The sequence below is a fragment of the Drosophila busckii genome, chromosome X, assembly GCF_011750605.1.
Source record: "Drosophila busckii strain San Diego stock center, stock number 13000-0081.31 chromosome X, ASM1175060v1, whole genome shotgun sequence".
Taxonomy (NCBI): Eukaryota; Metazoa; Arthropoda; class Insecta; order Diptera; family Drosophilidae; genus Drosophila; species Drosophila busckii.
In genome coordinates, this window is record NC_046608.1 from 18,382,886 (window position 1) to 18,398,172 (window position 15,287).

Consider the following 15,287-nt stretch of genomic DNA (forward strand, 5'->3'; position numbering starts at 1 on the left):
GTTCTCTTCTAGCCATTTCTAGCAGTTTTTCATCGGTTTCTGCCAACACTAATTGGAGTGCCGTGTGATAAATCTTGTAGCATTTTCTGATAAGGCCAAAAGTTTTTCTCTTTTTGTCAACGTGTAACATGCAAATAATAAACGTGTGCTGCATAAAGGAAATTAACCAAATTCGCGCCTCTCGTATAAAATCCTGCAGCTACTCCATGCAAGCAACTCACTGTCATCCAATCGGTCATTAAAAAAAAAATAAACAAATAGCACAACAAAAGTTGCAAAAAAAAAAATCAATTGAGAAAAAATAACAGACAGCCAAGTTAAACTAAATCGGCTGTCAAGCATAACCACAGCTCAAGAAATGCAGAAAACGTGCTAACTTCCAATAGAGTTCCAAACCAAAGTTGAAACGCAGCAAATTTCATGTGGATTTTTTTTTTTTGCAAAGTGCCAACAAGAAACTGTAGAACGAGAAAGAGAGAGACAGAAGGAAAGAACAAGTGACGCTGCCGGTGCTTGCTTTGTAAAAAAGCATATATTTAAACAAATTAGTTGGCTATTATTGTTGCTAAAAGTTGACTGGAGGAAAACAACATATTGCTGGCGAAAGCAACGACGGCAGAGACATGGCGTTGAAAAAAGTGAAGGGAAATTTCGAGCGTATGTTTGACAAAAACCTAACAGACTTGGTGCGCGGAATAAGGAATAATAAGGATAATGAGGCAAGTGCCACAGTGTCAAAATGCGGCTGCTATAATAATGAGGCCACAACTTGATAATAAGTAAATTACATTTGCATACACTTCACGTCTATGTGTGTGTGTGTGTGCGTGTAGGAGTACGTGTGGTTGTGTGTGAAAGTTTTGTGCTTGTGTGCGTGAGCATGTTGTCAGCATCTGCCAACAACGCAAGGCTCTAAAAGCTCAGATTCAATTAGCGGCAATTCGCTTGACGCGCTCGCCTAATGCTTTTCAGCTCATTTCCCTGATGTGACACCTTAGCCCCCACACACACACGCAGACAGTCAAACAAATATTCAGCTGGTTTGTTCTTATCAAATCCAGGCCTCATACCCTTGCCATATGCTACATACGCCCACGAAAAGTAGCTGGGAAGAACATGAGGAAATTCCTATTGGCGTGGCAGTTGCTCAAGTGTGTGTGTATTGAAAATTCTGCCCCATTAATTTGGCTAAACACAAACAAATGCTGATTCATATACATATACATATGCTGAATAATGCACAATTCTTGCACACAAACACAAAATATACATTTGTATTCATTTAAGCTGATAGCAGCAGACAAAGCCACAATTCCCCAAGCTGACCCCAAGTGCAGACCGCTCTTAATGCACACACACAGACAGCCACACACACTTACATTTTGCGTATTCCATGAACTTGAAGTGTTGATTCTATGTGTGATTAGACACGCCAGTTTGAGTACATTGTATCCTTTTACTTGCAGGCCAAATACATATCGCAGTGTATTGAGGAGATCAAGCAGGAGCTGCGTCAGGACAATATTAATGTCAAGTGCAATGCAGTTGCTAAATTGACCTACGTAAGTTGCAAAAAACAAACAATAACATTTGGCAGTCTTATCAATTGAAATTGAGTCGACAGCTCCGACGCCATAAAGTATACATATGAATATTTCCATGATTAGCGCGATCGAAAATATATATTATTTATGCATACTTCTTACAAACAGATCCAGATGCTGGGCTATGACATCTCATGGGCAGGCTTTAACATTATTGAGGTTATGAGTTCCTCGCGTTTCACATGTAAACGCATTGGCTATCTAGCTGCCAGCCAGTGCTTTCATCCAGATAGCGAGGTAAGCTACAAACTATTATATAGAACTATATGCTAAACAGCATTTAATCTATTTGCTTAGCTATTGATGTTGACCACAAATATGATACGCAAGGATCTAAACTCGCAAAATCAATATGATGCTGGTGTCGCGCTTAGCGGTCTGAGCTGTTTTATATCACCCGATTTGTCGAGAGATTTGGCCAACGATATTATGACGCTAATGAGCTCGACGAAGCCTTATCTGCGCATGAAAGCTGTGCTCATGATGTACAAAGTATTTCTACGCTATCCAGAAGCTTTGCGACCTGCCTTTCCCAAACTCAAAGAGAAACTGGAAGATCCCGATCCAGGTTGAGTGCCACATATTACAATCAAATATTTAGCCTAACTGTTTGTTTTTGTTTTTTTTTTTTGGGTTGCAGGTGTACAATCAGCTGCCGTGAATGTTATTTGTGAACTAGCACGTAAGAATCCAAAAAACTATTTGCCTTTGGCGCCTGTGTTCTTTAAACTGATGACCACATCGACCAACAATTGGATGTTAATTAAGATAATCAAACTGGTGAGTGTTTGTCTTGCCAAATTTGTGCACTCATTTTACTTTTTTGTGTTGAAATTATTTATGAATTTCTTTTTCGAACACAATTTCCTGATTTGTTTTGCTGAATATACTGAATATTTGTCTAAAAACAATTTAATTAACACAACTCCTACTCCTTCACTTCCTCCACTACCCAATCAACTGCCCGACAACAACAAACTAAAATAATAATATATATATATATATATATATATATGCATATGTATGTTTTAAATCAAATAAAATATAATGCAAATACAGTTCGCGAGCCTTACGACTATTGAACCAGCGCTGGGACGCAAACTGACTCAGCCCCTAATTGAAATTATTTCCAGGTTTTTATCGGCGTGCTTTTATTTATTAAAAACAAACCCAACAAAATATATTTTATGAAAAAGCACGCGCTTCCGTTTGATTTCTATATATTCAAAGCCATTTAGTTGTATAGTTACATTTTTTAGTTTTTTTTATTATTAAAACTTATGCTTTCATTCTGATTTCACGATACACTTGCTATATTCACAACACGCCTACACCAAGTTTTAAAGTTTAATACAAAATTTAAATTGAAACTCAAGCTAGTTTTTGTTTTGCACTGTAGCAAATGCATAAATTATGATGAACGTGTGTTTAATAATAATTGTATTCCTGATCTGATCCTTCCTTTTTCATTCCTAATACTCCAAACTTCACGAAGAGTAAATTTCAAATTCAGTGTTCGGCTGAAAATGAATCAGCATTAGTTTATAATTTAAATATTTAAGTATAACTGAACATTAATTATTTCTAAAAGGAACAGAAAATAAACTAAACTATTAATTTATTTTGATTTTAGATATATTTATATTGTATTTGAATTTTGTTTCAAATACAAATTTATTAGTATAACTGTTACAAATTAAATACGCGTTTAACATAATGCAAAAAATACTTCAATGCAAAAAACAAAAATAAATAATACAATATTTTAATGCATAGTTTTTTAAATGCACACGCTAAGTCAACAATTATTTTTAAGTAATGCTTGAGTAATTAATTTTTAAAAATTTAGTTTGCCAGTGCCAGAAGCTCGAATTAGGAGAATGCTAGTTAAAAAGTTAAACCAATGAGACAACAATTTAGTAAAGTAAACTTAGCGCTAAAACTATAAACAAAACAAACAGTCGTATTAATTAAATGTTACCATATTATTTATTTCAATTATAAAAAAAAACAACAGACAAACAAACAAACATTTGATGTGTATAATTTGTTGCTTGTGTTCATTTATTTCTCTTTGCATATATTTGCAGTTTGGCGCTTTAACTCCCTTAGAACCCCGGCTAGGAAAGAAATTAATAGAACCACTTACAAATCTAATTCATAGGCAAGTTGCTTATCATTTAAACAAGAAAAACAAAAAGCTAAACGAAAACGATAACAAATGGAAAACAGAAACGAAAATCAAAAACGCTTTGTTATGAACTTTTCATTTGCGTGCGGTTTTTTCAGCTCTCGCCTACAGCTTCGCTCAGCGCACAGTAAAAAAAATAATTTTACTCTAAAAAAAATGTTTACTCAATTCTTTAGTTATTTACTTAATGCTGCTTACTAACGTATATATATTATGTAGTACGCGTTGTTGTTTGTTATTGTTGTTGTTGTTTTCGCTTAGTTTTTGATTTACAAACATGCGACATTTTGATTTCCAAACCAAAGTAACATAAGCCTACCCTCTACTTCAATTAAAACAACAACAGCACCTCAGCCATGAGCCTGCTCTATGAGTGCATCAATACTGTGATCGCTGTGCTTATTAGCATAAGCAGCGGCATGCCCAACCACAGCGCCTCCATCCAGCTCTGCGTACAAAAGCTGCGCATACTCATCGAGGACTCCGATCAGAATCGTAAGTGCAGTCAAATAACAAACGTATATATAGTATATATATAATAATGCTGCACTTTTTAGTTAAATACCTGGGTCTGCTGGCCATGTCGAAGATACTCAAAACGCATCCGAAGAGCGTGCAGGCGCACAAGGATCTAATATTGGCCTGCCTGGATGACAAGGATGAATCTATACGGCTGCGCGCATTGGATTTGCTATGCGGCATGGTATCGAAAAAGAATCTCATGGAGATAGTTAAGCGTCTGCTTGGCCATATGGAGCGTGCCGAGGGCTCTGCCTATCGCGATGAGCTGCTCTACAAGGTGATTGAGATTTGTTCGCAGAGCTCGTATCTGCATGTGACCAACTTCGAGTGGTATATGACCGTGCTGGTGGAGCTTATACAGCTGGAGGCGGGCTCAAAGCACGGTCGCCTCATAGCCGAGCAGCTGCTGGATGTGGCCATACGTGTGCCTGTGGTGCGTCAATTTGCTGTTAATGAAATGACCAATTTGCTGGATACGTTTGCTGTCTCCGCACAAAGCAATTCCATGTACGAGGTGCTCTATGCCGCCGCCTGGATTGTGGGCGAGTTTGCTGCCGAGCTTACGGATGCGGAGAAGACATTGAACATATTGCTGCGACCGCGTCAGCTGCCTGGCCACATACAGGGTGTCTATGTGCAGAATGTTATTAAGCTATTTGCACGCTTGGCCACCACGTGCCTGGAGCTGCAGGATCTGCCAGGCATAGTGCGCGTAAGTTGCCGTCGACTCACATTTGGCAGAGCTACTTTTAACTTACATTATTATTTACAGCTCTGTGATCATGTGCTGGACAAGCTGCAGCATTTCCTCGGCTCCAGCGATATCGAAGTGCAGGAGCGTGCCAACTCCGCTTGCATGTTAATTGAAATGCTGCGTAAGGCGTTAACTGTTACGCTGGTGGATGAGACGCAGCCTGCCAGCATTCCCACGCTGGCCATTGAAATTGTACAAGAGATGGCGTTACTATTCGCCGGCGAGCTTATACCTGTGGCGCCCAAGGCGCAACGCAAGGTGCCACTGCCCGATGGCTTGGATTTGGATGAATGGATAAATGCACCGCCGCCGGCGGAGGATAACAGCAGCACTAGCTCGGATCATGATAAGGATGAGCTGTTCGTTAGCGCCAGCCAACAGGACAGCGAGCCAGCAAAGCGGCGTCCAAGCCAAGAGCTAACACCCGAACAGCTGGAACGTCAGCGCATGGCGCGTCTCATCGAGCAATCCAATAATCCAAACTATTTGAAAGCAGCGCCAGCCTCAGCCTCAGCGGCTGCTGCGCTAGCAGGCAGCAGCAGCAACAATTCCAATGCGGATCAATATGACAATATAGATGATATACCAATTACCGAGCTGCCGCTGGACATTGAGGGCGTGGCCGCTTTGCGTGTGGGCAGTAAGTTGCCGCCAACGAACTGCAGTCGATAGATAATTTACTTTGTATTTTTGCAGTAACCAAACGCTCGGATAAGTATCTGCAGGAGCAGCAGGCTGCAGAGGCAGCGCAGACGGGCAAGAGTGACAAGAAGAAGCATAAAAAGGGCAAGAAGAGTAAGAAATCAGAGAAAAACAAAGTGGCCTACAATAATAGCTCAGAATCGGAAGCGGGTAAGTTTACTTTAACTTTACTTTTCAAATAAATTAATTGATTAAACTTTAATGTAGAACCCAAGCCGCTGCATATTGTAAACACCACACTGGATATGCCGGAGGGCGTAACACTTTCAGATAGCGAGGATAAGGATGGCAAATACGATCCAAACGATCCACATCGCGCACTTGACATTGAGCTTGATATGTAAGATTCTTGCAGCGCTGTATTATTTTATATTTTACATTAATTTGTTCCTTACTTTTTGTTTAGCGCTGTCTTTGAGTCAGTTGCGGCAGCAACTAAAACTAATACAGAGGCAACTGCAAGCAGCTCCAAGAGTAGCGCCTCCAAAAAGGAGCGAAAATCAAAAGAGCATAAAAGTCGCAAGGCGCAACCACAGGCAGTGCCCGATCTAATAGACACGGGCACGCCCACGCCCACAGGCGCAGCTACGGCAGCAGTGGAGGCAAGCAGCAGCAGCAGCATCAACAACAATGTGGAGCAGTCAGCAGCGCAGCACAAAAAGAAGAAACGCGAGAAAAGTGAAAAGAGCGAGAAGCGGGAAAAGCGTGAAAAGAGCGCACACAAGTCAAGCTCAAGCAAAGTGAGCAAAGAAGCGAGCAGCAATATAATTGATGTTGAGCCCATGGATATTGTGGCAGAGCCTGCAGCAGCAGCAGCAGCGGCAACAGACGCTGTCAAGGCGCATAAAAAGAAGCATAAAAAGGACAAAACAGAATCGAAGCAAAAGCTCAGCCACAAGTCCTTGGATGTTAGCGGTTATGAGCAGCCTTTGGGTATCTCCACGCCAAGCAAAGAAATTTTCTAGTAACACACACACACACACATACATACATACATCGATATGCATTCAATTTTCTCCATGCAATGTGCTTAGTTAAGCGTTTAATTTTTAAGTTAAATTCTTATTCCTACAACTAATTTTAAATTATCGCTGCGATATAAAAAGGAATGTAACGAATTGAACAAATACTAATTACACACACACACACACACACACACACACAAAAATAATTGTATAGCTAAAACAAATTGTAAAATCTATTAACCGCCTTTGCCATTGCGGTTGTTAAAACAAAAACCACTTGAACAAATGTTTAAAACAACCAACAAGTAAACAATTTATATTTTTTAAAATGAATTTGTAGCCGTTTCGAATTGAAAACAAAACTATCCATTTAGCAACTATATTAAAATTATATATATACATGTAAACTAATATAGTGAATCCCATTAAGAACAAACAAACAATTTCAAGCGAGTTTTAAGTTAACTTTAGTCTATATAACAGTATACACCATTTATGTATGCATAACAGTTGTTTGTATAGCAGTTACATCATGTACATACTGACATAACTAGCTACCAACTACAAGTGCAAATGTTGCGTCCAAATTGTTCATCAGGTTGCCTCTCACACCAGAGAGAGCCCAAGCAATCTGAAAAGTTTTAGCAAAGGTTCTGTATAAGAGTACAAGCAACTAAGTTACTGAGATCATGTTAACACATACACATACAACCACAAATAAATATACAAATATTATCAAAAAAGAAACAAATGCAGTCTTGTTTTGTTTACATTTTTCATGACCAAAGATAAGTCCAAAACAGACTATTTTTAGCGCCTGCTCCTTCGTTATCCTTCTAATTCAAAAAGGAACTGCATTCTCCTGCTCCTGGGCATCGAAACTATCGAATTGCATACCAGGATATCCAGGATTGCACAAAAAAATTTCTTGAAAAAATTTAAAGGGGGTCAGTCGCAAAATGTGGCCCAAAAACACAAAATGTCCCTTTGCTCTAAAACCACAAGGACTACATGGATGTCCTTTGGTGTCCAGGTAGTGCTCCTGGAGAGCTTTCAGAATATACAACTCAAAGGACGAAAGTCCTTACAGGAGCTGAGAAAAACTGTTTTTTTCGTATACAGAAAATACGTTATATCTCCTGAATCGTTTGCAGGATCAGGACGAAATTGATGCCAAACGATTGGCAAAAACATCCGGATTTCCTTTAGTTTGTCGAAATATACGGCGATTTTGTGTTTTTGGCACACTTTGCTCGCCCCTGAGCGAAAATTTTCTAAGTGATGACATTTAAATACCCCATACTTTTTATGCAATCGGTAGAGTCTTAGTTCCATGACACACTAAATTAGGAATGTTGACTCATCCTCGATATCCACTTTCTCTAATTAGTCGGTGCGTGCAAGCCCTTGGGTAGCAATGGATTTTTCTTTGCTGCAATTGCATGGACCAAATCAGACAGGACGCAAACCTCTTTTTGAGACAGTGGCCTGGTTTCAAACCACTATTTGCGTCCTGGCTAACTTTTAGTCCAAGTGTCCCAAGCAATTTTTGTTCATTTTTTTTATTTTTTTAATTTAATTGTTTTGCATTTTTATATAATTATAAAAAGCATTGATATTTAGCGAGTTCTCTCTGTGAAAAAAAATGAAGCTGAAATTTAAAAGGTATTGTTTGCTTTTTCTAGATTTTCAAATACTATCGAACACTGTCTATAGTTACCGATGTATTGCAAAACACATGTAACGAGTGGTTACATTACGATAATTCTTATACCGATACTTCAATATTAGAAGCTTGGCAACTCTCAGTTAGCCATTTAAAATTTACCGAAATTTTTTGAGTTGATGGTGGCGTCAGTTTGAGAAACTTCCATAATAAAAATACAAATTAAGATTATTGAATAAGTAAATCAGCATGTCGGACTATGCGAATGTGCGATCGACCATTCTATGTGTGACTGGTGAACATGCGGACCAATTAAATAGCAAATGGCAAAACATGTTTGATACCGACTATTGCCAGGAACTAATGCAGAGACTTGAAGAGCGCGTGCGTTCTTTTTACACAGACCTAATAACAGAATCTGACCAAATGGAGGATAAAATAAAAGACGACATAAAAGCTCTGCGAGTCGAGGCAGCAGATGTAACGCGTCTGCTGCATAAGAATGTGGATATTGGAAATAAGCCAGATGATATGCCACTAGTTGTGTGGCAGGAGAAGTTAGACAGAAGTATACAGCATTTGCGAGATGAGCTGCGCATGCGTCGTGATGAAATCTGCGAGCTACTGCTGCAGCAGGAATTGCTGTGCGAAGAGCTAGGCGAGTCGCCGTTGCCGCTGCTGGCCGATCCTTTGCCAAAGCCACACGAAATGTCCGCGTTTCGTGATCATCTGGAACGGCTGCGGGCCAAGCGAACACGTTGCATGGATGAAATGTTTCAGCTACGTAGCCAGATAAAGCAGGACATGAAACAGCTTGAGCTAGTACCTCAATCGGACGCGGATGAGCAACTACTAAGCCAGGCAAACCTCAATCTGTCGCCCGATGTATTGATAAAGCTGCGACTGTTGCAGGAGGACTTTGCTGCTCAAGTGGTGATGCTGCACGAGCGCATAGACGACATGCGCGAGAAGATTAAAGTGCTGTGGCAGCGGCTGGAGTATACGGATGAGTTCGCAATGCGACAAGTAAACGAGGCGACTTCGTATACGCAGCGCACGTACGATGTGCTAAATGTGGAGCTACAGCACTGTCAGCAGCTGCGGCGTCGGAACTTAAAAGGATTCATCGAGCAACTGAGGCTGGAGATTAAGAAGTGGTGGGATTTGACACTGAAATCGCAGCAGGAGCGCAAGCGTTTCTCCAATTATTATAATGATTGGTACAATGAGGATCTGTTGGAGCTGCATGAGCTGGAGCTGGACGACTTGAAGACATTTTACAATAGTAATAAGGACATTTTCGAACTATTTGCGAATCGCGCTGAAGTGTGGGAACGTATGGTAGCGCTGGAGGCGAAGGCAAATGATCCGAACAGATTTAACAATCGTGGTGGCCAGCTGCTTAAGGAGGAGCGCGAGCGTAAGACAATAATGAGCAAGCTGCCAAAGATTGAGCAGCAAATAAAAGAGTTAGTATTAACGTATGAGAAACGCACGAAATGTCCATTTCTGGTGCACGGCGAGAGCATACTGCAGTACATGGAGAATGAATGGGAGAGTCTGCGTAAAGCCAAGGAGCAGCAGAGCTCGGCCAGAAAAAATGCAGGCACCAGCAAAATGATGCCGCCGCCTGCCGCTGGGACGACAGCTCCACGCACACCCATGGCGCTGAAAAATATGTCCGCTATGTCCAGCTCAACGATGTCGTTGAGAAAAACGCCATCCAATTGGCAGCTGTCCTCATTGACGGGCTCGGCAGCAAAGACCACAGGTAATCTGCACAAGCGAAAGCTGCCACATGACGCCAATAATGATAAAACACAGACGCCGAATGCGAAGCGCAGCTTAAAGCAGACACTGGATGCAATGAAGGCTTCGCCAGCAATCCGTAAACCGATGCAGCGTCTGGCGGTGCCGCAACATAAGTCAACAAAGTCACCAATGCGGAAGGTGCTCGTGCTGGAGGAAACTTTGCGCCGCCGCTCAGGCAGACACAGCATGGGTAAACAGCAGGCCACAGGGCGAACGACAAATCACAAGGTACAGGCGAAGCGAAAGCTAAGGGATGAGCACGATGACTACACAACAGATGAGAATGAGATGGACAATTATGAGCACTTTGCTCCACCGGCACGCTCGTCCGAGGTGCCGCGAATGCAGCGCCCAGTAGCCAAGTTGGCAGCCAAATCAAAGGTGCAGTCACAGCCACAGCCCACCCCAGAGGATATCCAGCCGCATTTGCCCAGACCGCGTCGTAGCAAATTGATTGTGCAGCCGAATCGCCACAAATGAAATTAATTAAATTTACTTAATGTATTTGTTTTTAAGTTTAATATTTTTAACGTTTTCACTTTTGAACTTTATGTAATACTGTTTTTTTTTCACTTTATATTAATTCTGAAAATCCAATGTACTGAGAAATGCTTTTAATTTCATATCATAAGTGTCTTTATTTGAGTTTTACATGCTTACTAAATAAATAAATAAATGCGCACTGAATACAGCTTTGAATGCAATGGAAGAATAAACGTATCTATTGAAAAAAAACTAAATATTTTTTTCATTTGTGTTTGGCTTTACAGGTACTAAGGACAGCTCACTCATATCCAGCATGGAACAAAAATGTTGTCTGCAAGTTCGTTGCTTAAGTCTTTATTTGTTTACATTTTACATCATCGCAAAAGTGTCCTTTTTAGCTCCTGCTCCTTCGTTATCCTTCCGATTCCAAAAAGACCTGCATTCTCGTGCTGCTGGGCATCGAAACTATCGAACTGCATACTAGGATATCCAGGATTGCACAAAAAATTTAGAGCAAGTTCGTTGCTTATATTTCATATGAAGTGAACAAAAAAATTCTTTTTCTCCAAATACAGACCTTCCATTGTCCTGGGTGTCCGTAGTGCTTATACCTTCAGAATATAGAACTCAAAGATGTGAGAAAAAACTTTTTTCTTATACAGAAAATGACCTATATCTTCGAATCCTTGCAGATCAGATCAAAATTATGCAAACCATTCTCCTTTTAAAGTCTGTCGTCCGCAAAGACATTCCGGATTTCCTTGTAGTTGCGAGAAATACGATTTTGGGTATTGGCCACTTTCTCGCCCCTGAGCGAAAAATTTCTCTAAGTTCATGCGACATTTAGATGACCCCATACTTTTTTGATGCAGATCGGTAGAGTCTAGTCCTGTGAGTGCCAGGAACCAAGAATTTAGGAAATGTGATCTAATCCTGTCGAGATATAACCTGTTTTCTATAGAGGATTGCGGGTGCTTGGCTCTACAGAAAAGAGGCTCCAGCTCCTGAATCCTTGCCAGAGTCAGGACAAAACACTTAACACTTCGATGACCCCACATTTCTTTGATCCCAATTAATAGAGTCTCGTCCTGTGAGCGCCACATTTTGAAAATGCGGCAGGATACGGCTGAGTTATGGCGAATTAGCTGAGTTCAAGCAGTTGCAAATTTATTGCACATGTTGCTTTTTAAGTTGGACGGTTGCTGTCGCGGCTAACTTTTTGTGCAATGGTTGCTGTCACGGCTGGGGTAAGTAGTGCAGCCGCTTTCTGATGATTTCTGGGCGCCTGGTACTTGGAGCAAAAACTGCGCTGCTTTGCAAGCGGTTCTAAATTACAACAACAAAACAAAGGCGACGAAAATGAACAACAACAACAAAAGAAAGAACAAGGCAGCATAGACTGCAATGGAAATAGTCATAGCTCGGTCAAATGTAGTCGGATTTGGCTGCGCTTTGAACAGTTAATAGTCCTTGTTGTGGAGCAGCTACTGTCATAATTCTATTACAGTTACTGCAAGGCATCTCAGAGATAAAGGCACTGATTTGAAATCAAACACTAAAATTTCATTTGGTTTTTGTATTTATTTTTCAGTTGACTGCAACTAAGGCAGCTGTACGGTATTACGGTACGCGTACGTGGTATACATACACATGTATATATATGTATATAGTATATATACATATCGAGTTTTATTTAATTGAATTTGTTTTCCCATATAATATATGTTTGCTTCTTATTTTCGAAATTGTTTTTGAAACTATATGTTAAATTTAAACTACTAGAAATGAGTTTGGGTGTTTCTTGTTGTTGTTGTTTTTGTTTAAATATATAATGTATATATAAACTGTTATACATGTGTAGCATAATTAGTTGTAACGCTCTTTGAAAAATGAGGCAACTTAAATAAGTTTGCTTGCTTTGTTTTTTTTTTTTTTTTTGTTAAGTTTAAATATAATTGATTTATGTAAAGTTTATTTATTTTTGTTTTTACTCTTAGTTTATTTGTTATTTTTAGTTTTCCAATGGCTCACTTGGGTAGTAGCTCAGCTTGGTAAGGTAATTTTCATCTTGCTTTTCGTCATACATAATTGCAGGCCGTATATATCAAATTTGTTGTATAATTTTAATTTTACTCTTGTGTAGTTTAATTTGGGCTTTTCTTTTTTTTTTTTGTTAAAGTTAATTTATTATTTTGTTAAAACTCTAAATGTGGCTCTTGGTATTTGCGTTTTCATAATTGTACAACTTAAGTGCTATAAAAAAATTAATATACTTTTTGCTGTTCGTTTTTTACACATATTGTTGCTCCGTTTTATTTATAATTTATACATAATTAATTGTTGGTATAATGCAGTCTTTGCGGCAAAACAAAAAATAATTATGCTATTTGTGTATGTCTGTCTGTGTGTGTGTGTGTGTATTAGTTTTTTAATTTTAATTGTTAGGCATACTAGGTTCCATTTGTTATACACTTTCGACATTTTTGTAAAAAATGGAAAAGGGTATTATTTTTAAGTTTTCGTTTTTAAATACATAATAATAAAAAATATATATTTATATATCTATATGTATATATATGTATACTATATAAATATGTCGGTTCTTTTAAAAGTTGATGAAACCAAATACACTTTTTTTTTTTGCTTATACTCTAGGCCGTTTTACTTCTGCTTGGCTGTTGTAGTTGTGTTAAAAATAAAATGTTTAAATAGTATTGTGAACATGTTTTGAATTTTAACATACGAAATGTTTTTGTTTACGCTTTATAAGCGTTTCATACTATAAATATAATATAACATTTTACACTTTTCTTTTGTTTAAGTAAGTTTAAATATTTTGAAGGCAGTTTGAAGTGAAATGTTCACTTTTTATGAAGAATCTCAACTGTGTGTAATTGTTTCATTTTTTTCTATATATATTTTTTTTTGTATTACAAACTATGTATATCAATTTGATAATGCTTTTCATTTTTATTGTTTTTGTTGTTTATTTATCCATTTTGTTTAACAACTACATATATATACATAATGTATATATATATAGTTTTTAAAGTTTTGCTTTGTTAGCGCCTAAAGTTAGCATTAAAATTACAAGCTTAAGCTTAGACTTAATAAATAAATATATATTTCTATATTTATTGTTAGCATTCACACGTAAACAAAACATAATTCAGATTCACGCTTTAATTTGCTCCCTAAAGACAATTTGAATATATTTTTAATTATACCAAAATATATATATATTGATATATTGATGGATGTATGTATGTATGCAGGCAATGTTTGTATGTAAACTAATAAGTAGCAATGAACAGTGGTTGATATATATCTTTGCACGATATGAACGAATTGCAAAAATTAAATATAATTATGTATAAGAGCAACGGGTATAAGAGTTGCTAATTTGTCGCTCGCTCTCTCTCTGTCTCTCTCGTGTATGCTACCTAAACTTTTTATGGCAGGTGTTGTATGCATATGTGTGTGTGTGTATGTGTGTTTTATTACATTTTGGGTTTGTTACCTACGCACCTGTGTTTTTCCCACTGCATTGATTGTTTTTTAACACATTTAATATAACATTTAACATTGTTTTTTCTTTTTTAGGCAGATTTTTTATTGCTTGTGATCTTTGTTTCTAATAATGTAAGTGTATGTGTATGTGTGTGTGTGTGTGTGTGTGTATATGCTAAGTAAACTAAAATGCTTCGTTTTAGCTTTGATTTCAATATTTTCCTTTTCTTTTTTCTCAAGTTAACAACACAGGAACAAGTTTACTTAAAAAATAATACGAAAAAAAAGAAAATAAATTGTTAGCCTACAAAATTTGTTGTTTTTCTTTGCTTAATATGTGTGTGTTATTAAATGATGTGTGTATGTGTGTGTGTTTGCTTTTTTAAATATGCAATGTATAAAGTTTAATTTTAATGTATTAAAGTAATTTGTTTTTCCTTTTGTTGTTGTTGATGTTGTTATTGGTTTACAAGTGACCAGATATAAGTGTAGTATATATATTATATAATCCGAATAAGTAACTTAGTGTACGAAAAAAAAAAAAAAAAATAGAATAGTTTGATATTATAATTATAATAACATATTATGTGCTAATAATAATAATAATGCACTACAATTAAACGACTGCGCGGTCTATACAGAGAACACACTTGATTTATGTATATAGATTGATTGATTTTGTTGTTATACAAGAGTTTTGAGTGAAAGTCAATGCACAAAAGTGAGTAGGAAAACTTTACTTTTCCGCTCATTACACGCATTTTAGCTAATTATTAACTAAGTATACAAAATAAGTTGTCATGCATATAGCACAACGGCTATATGCAAATGATACAGTGTATGCTAAATTTAAAAGTGTTACAAGTACAGTATTAATTAGGCTTAGGCGGTGGTTTTTCCTCACATACATATTCGTGTGTGTGTGTGTGTGTGTGTGTGTGTGTGTTGGTGTTGGTGTGTGTGTGTGTGTTTGTGTTTGTGTTGATGGAAGTTCTAGGCGCTTGGCTTAGTTACAGTTGCAGTTGCTTTTGAGGGTTTGTTTAATACGTATATGTAAATAATATTTAATTATACG

General features: G+C 37.9%; 2 protein-coding genes across 4 annotated transcripts; both read left to right on the top strand.

Annotated features, from left to right (window-relative positions):
* Positions 1-272: 272 nt before the first annotated feature.
* LOC108607122 (AP-3 complex subunit delta) lies at positions 273-7,043 on the top strand. Of its 3 annotated transcripts, none has more exons than XM_017997757.1 (12): positions 273-719; positions 1,467-1,562; positions 1,713-1,841; positions 1,902-2,172; positions 2,245-2,384; positions 2,664-2,737; positions 4,142-4,290; positions 4,353-5,029; positions 5,090-5,711; positions 5,768-5,923; positions 5,981-6,113; positions 6,180-7,043. In XM_017997757.1, the coding sequence occupies exons 1-12, from the start codon at positions 624-626 to the stop codon at positions 6,736-6,738; spliced, it is 3,102 nt and encodes a 1,033-aa protein (XP_017853246.1). In that variant the 5' UTR covers positions 273-623; the 3' UTR covers positions 6,739-7,043. The 3 variants fall into 3 exon arrangements, with proteins under 3 accessions (XP_017853246.1, XP_017853245.1, XP_017853244.1); XM_017997756.1 differs by lacking the exon at positions 2,664-2,737 and adding an exon at positions 3,695-3,768; XM_017997755.1 differs by lacking the exon at positions 2,664-2,737 and adding an exon at positions 3,695-3,768 and having other exon boundaries at positions 4,353-5,711.
* A 1,523-nt stretch (positions 7,044-8,566) lies between these two features.
* LOC108605659 (protein regulator of cytokinesis 1) lies at positions 8,567-10,739 on the top strand. Its single transcript, XM_017995445.1, has one exon. It carries the CDS (start codon positions 8,654-8,656, stop codon positions 10,694-10,696), a length of 2,043 nt encoding a protein of 680 aa, XP_017850934.1. The 5' UTR covers positions 8,567-8,653; the 3' UTR covers positions 10,697-10,739.
* The last annotated feature ends 4,548 nt before the right edge of the window (positions 10,740-15,287 follow it).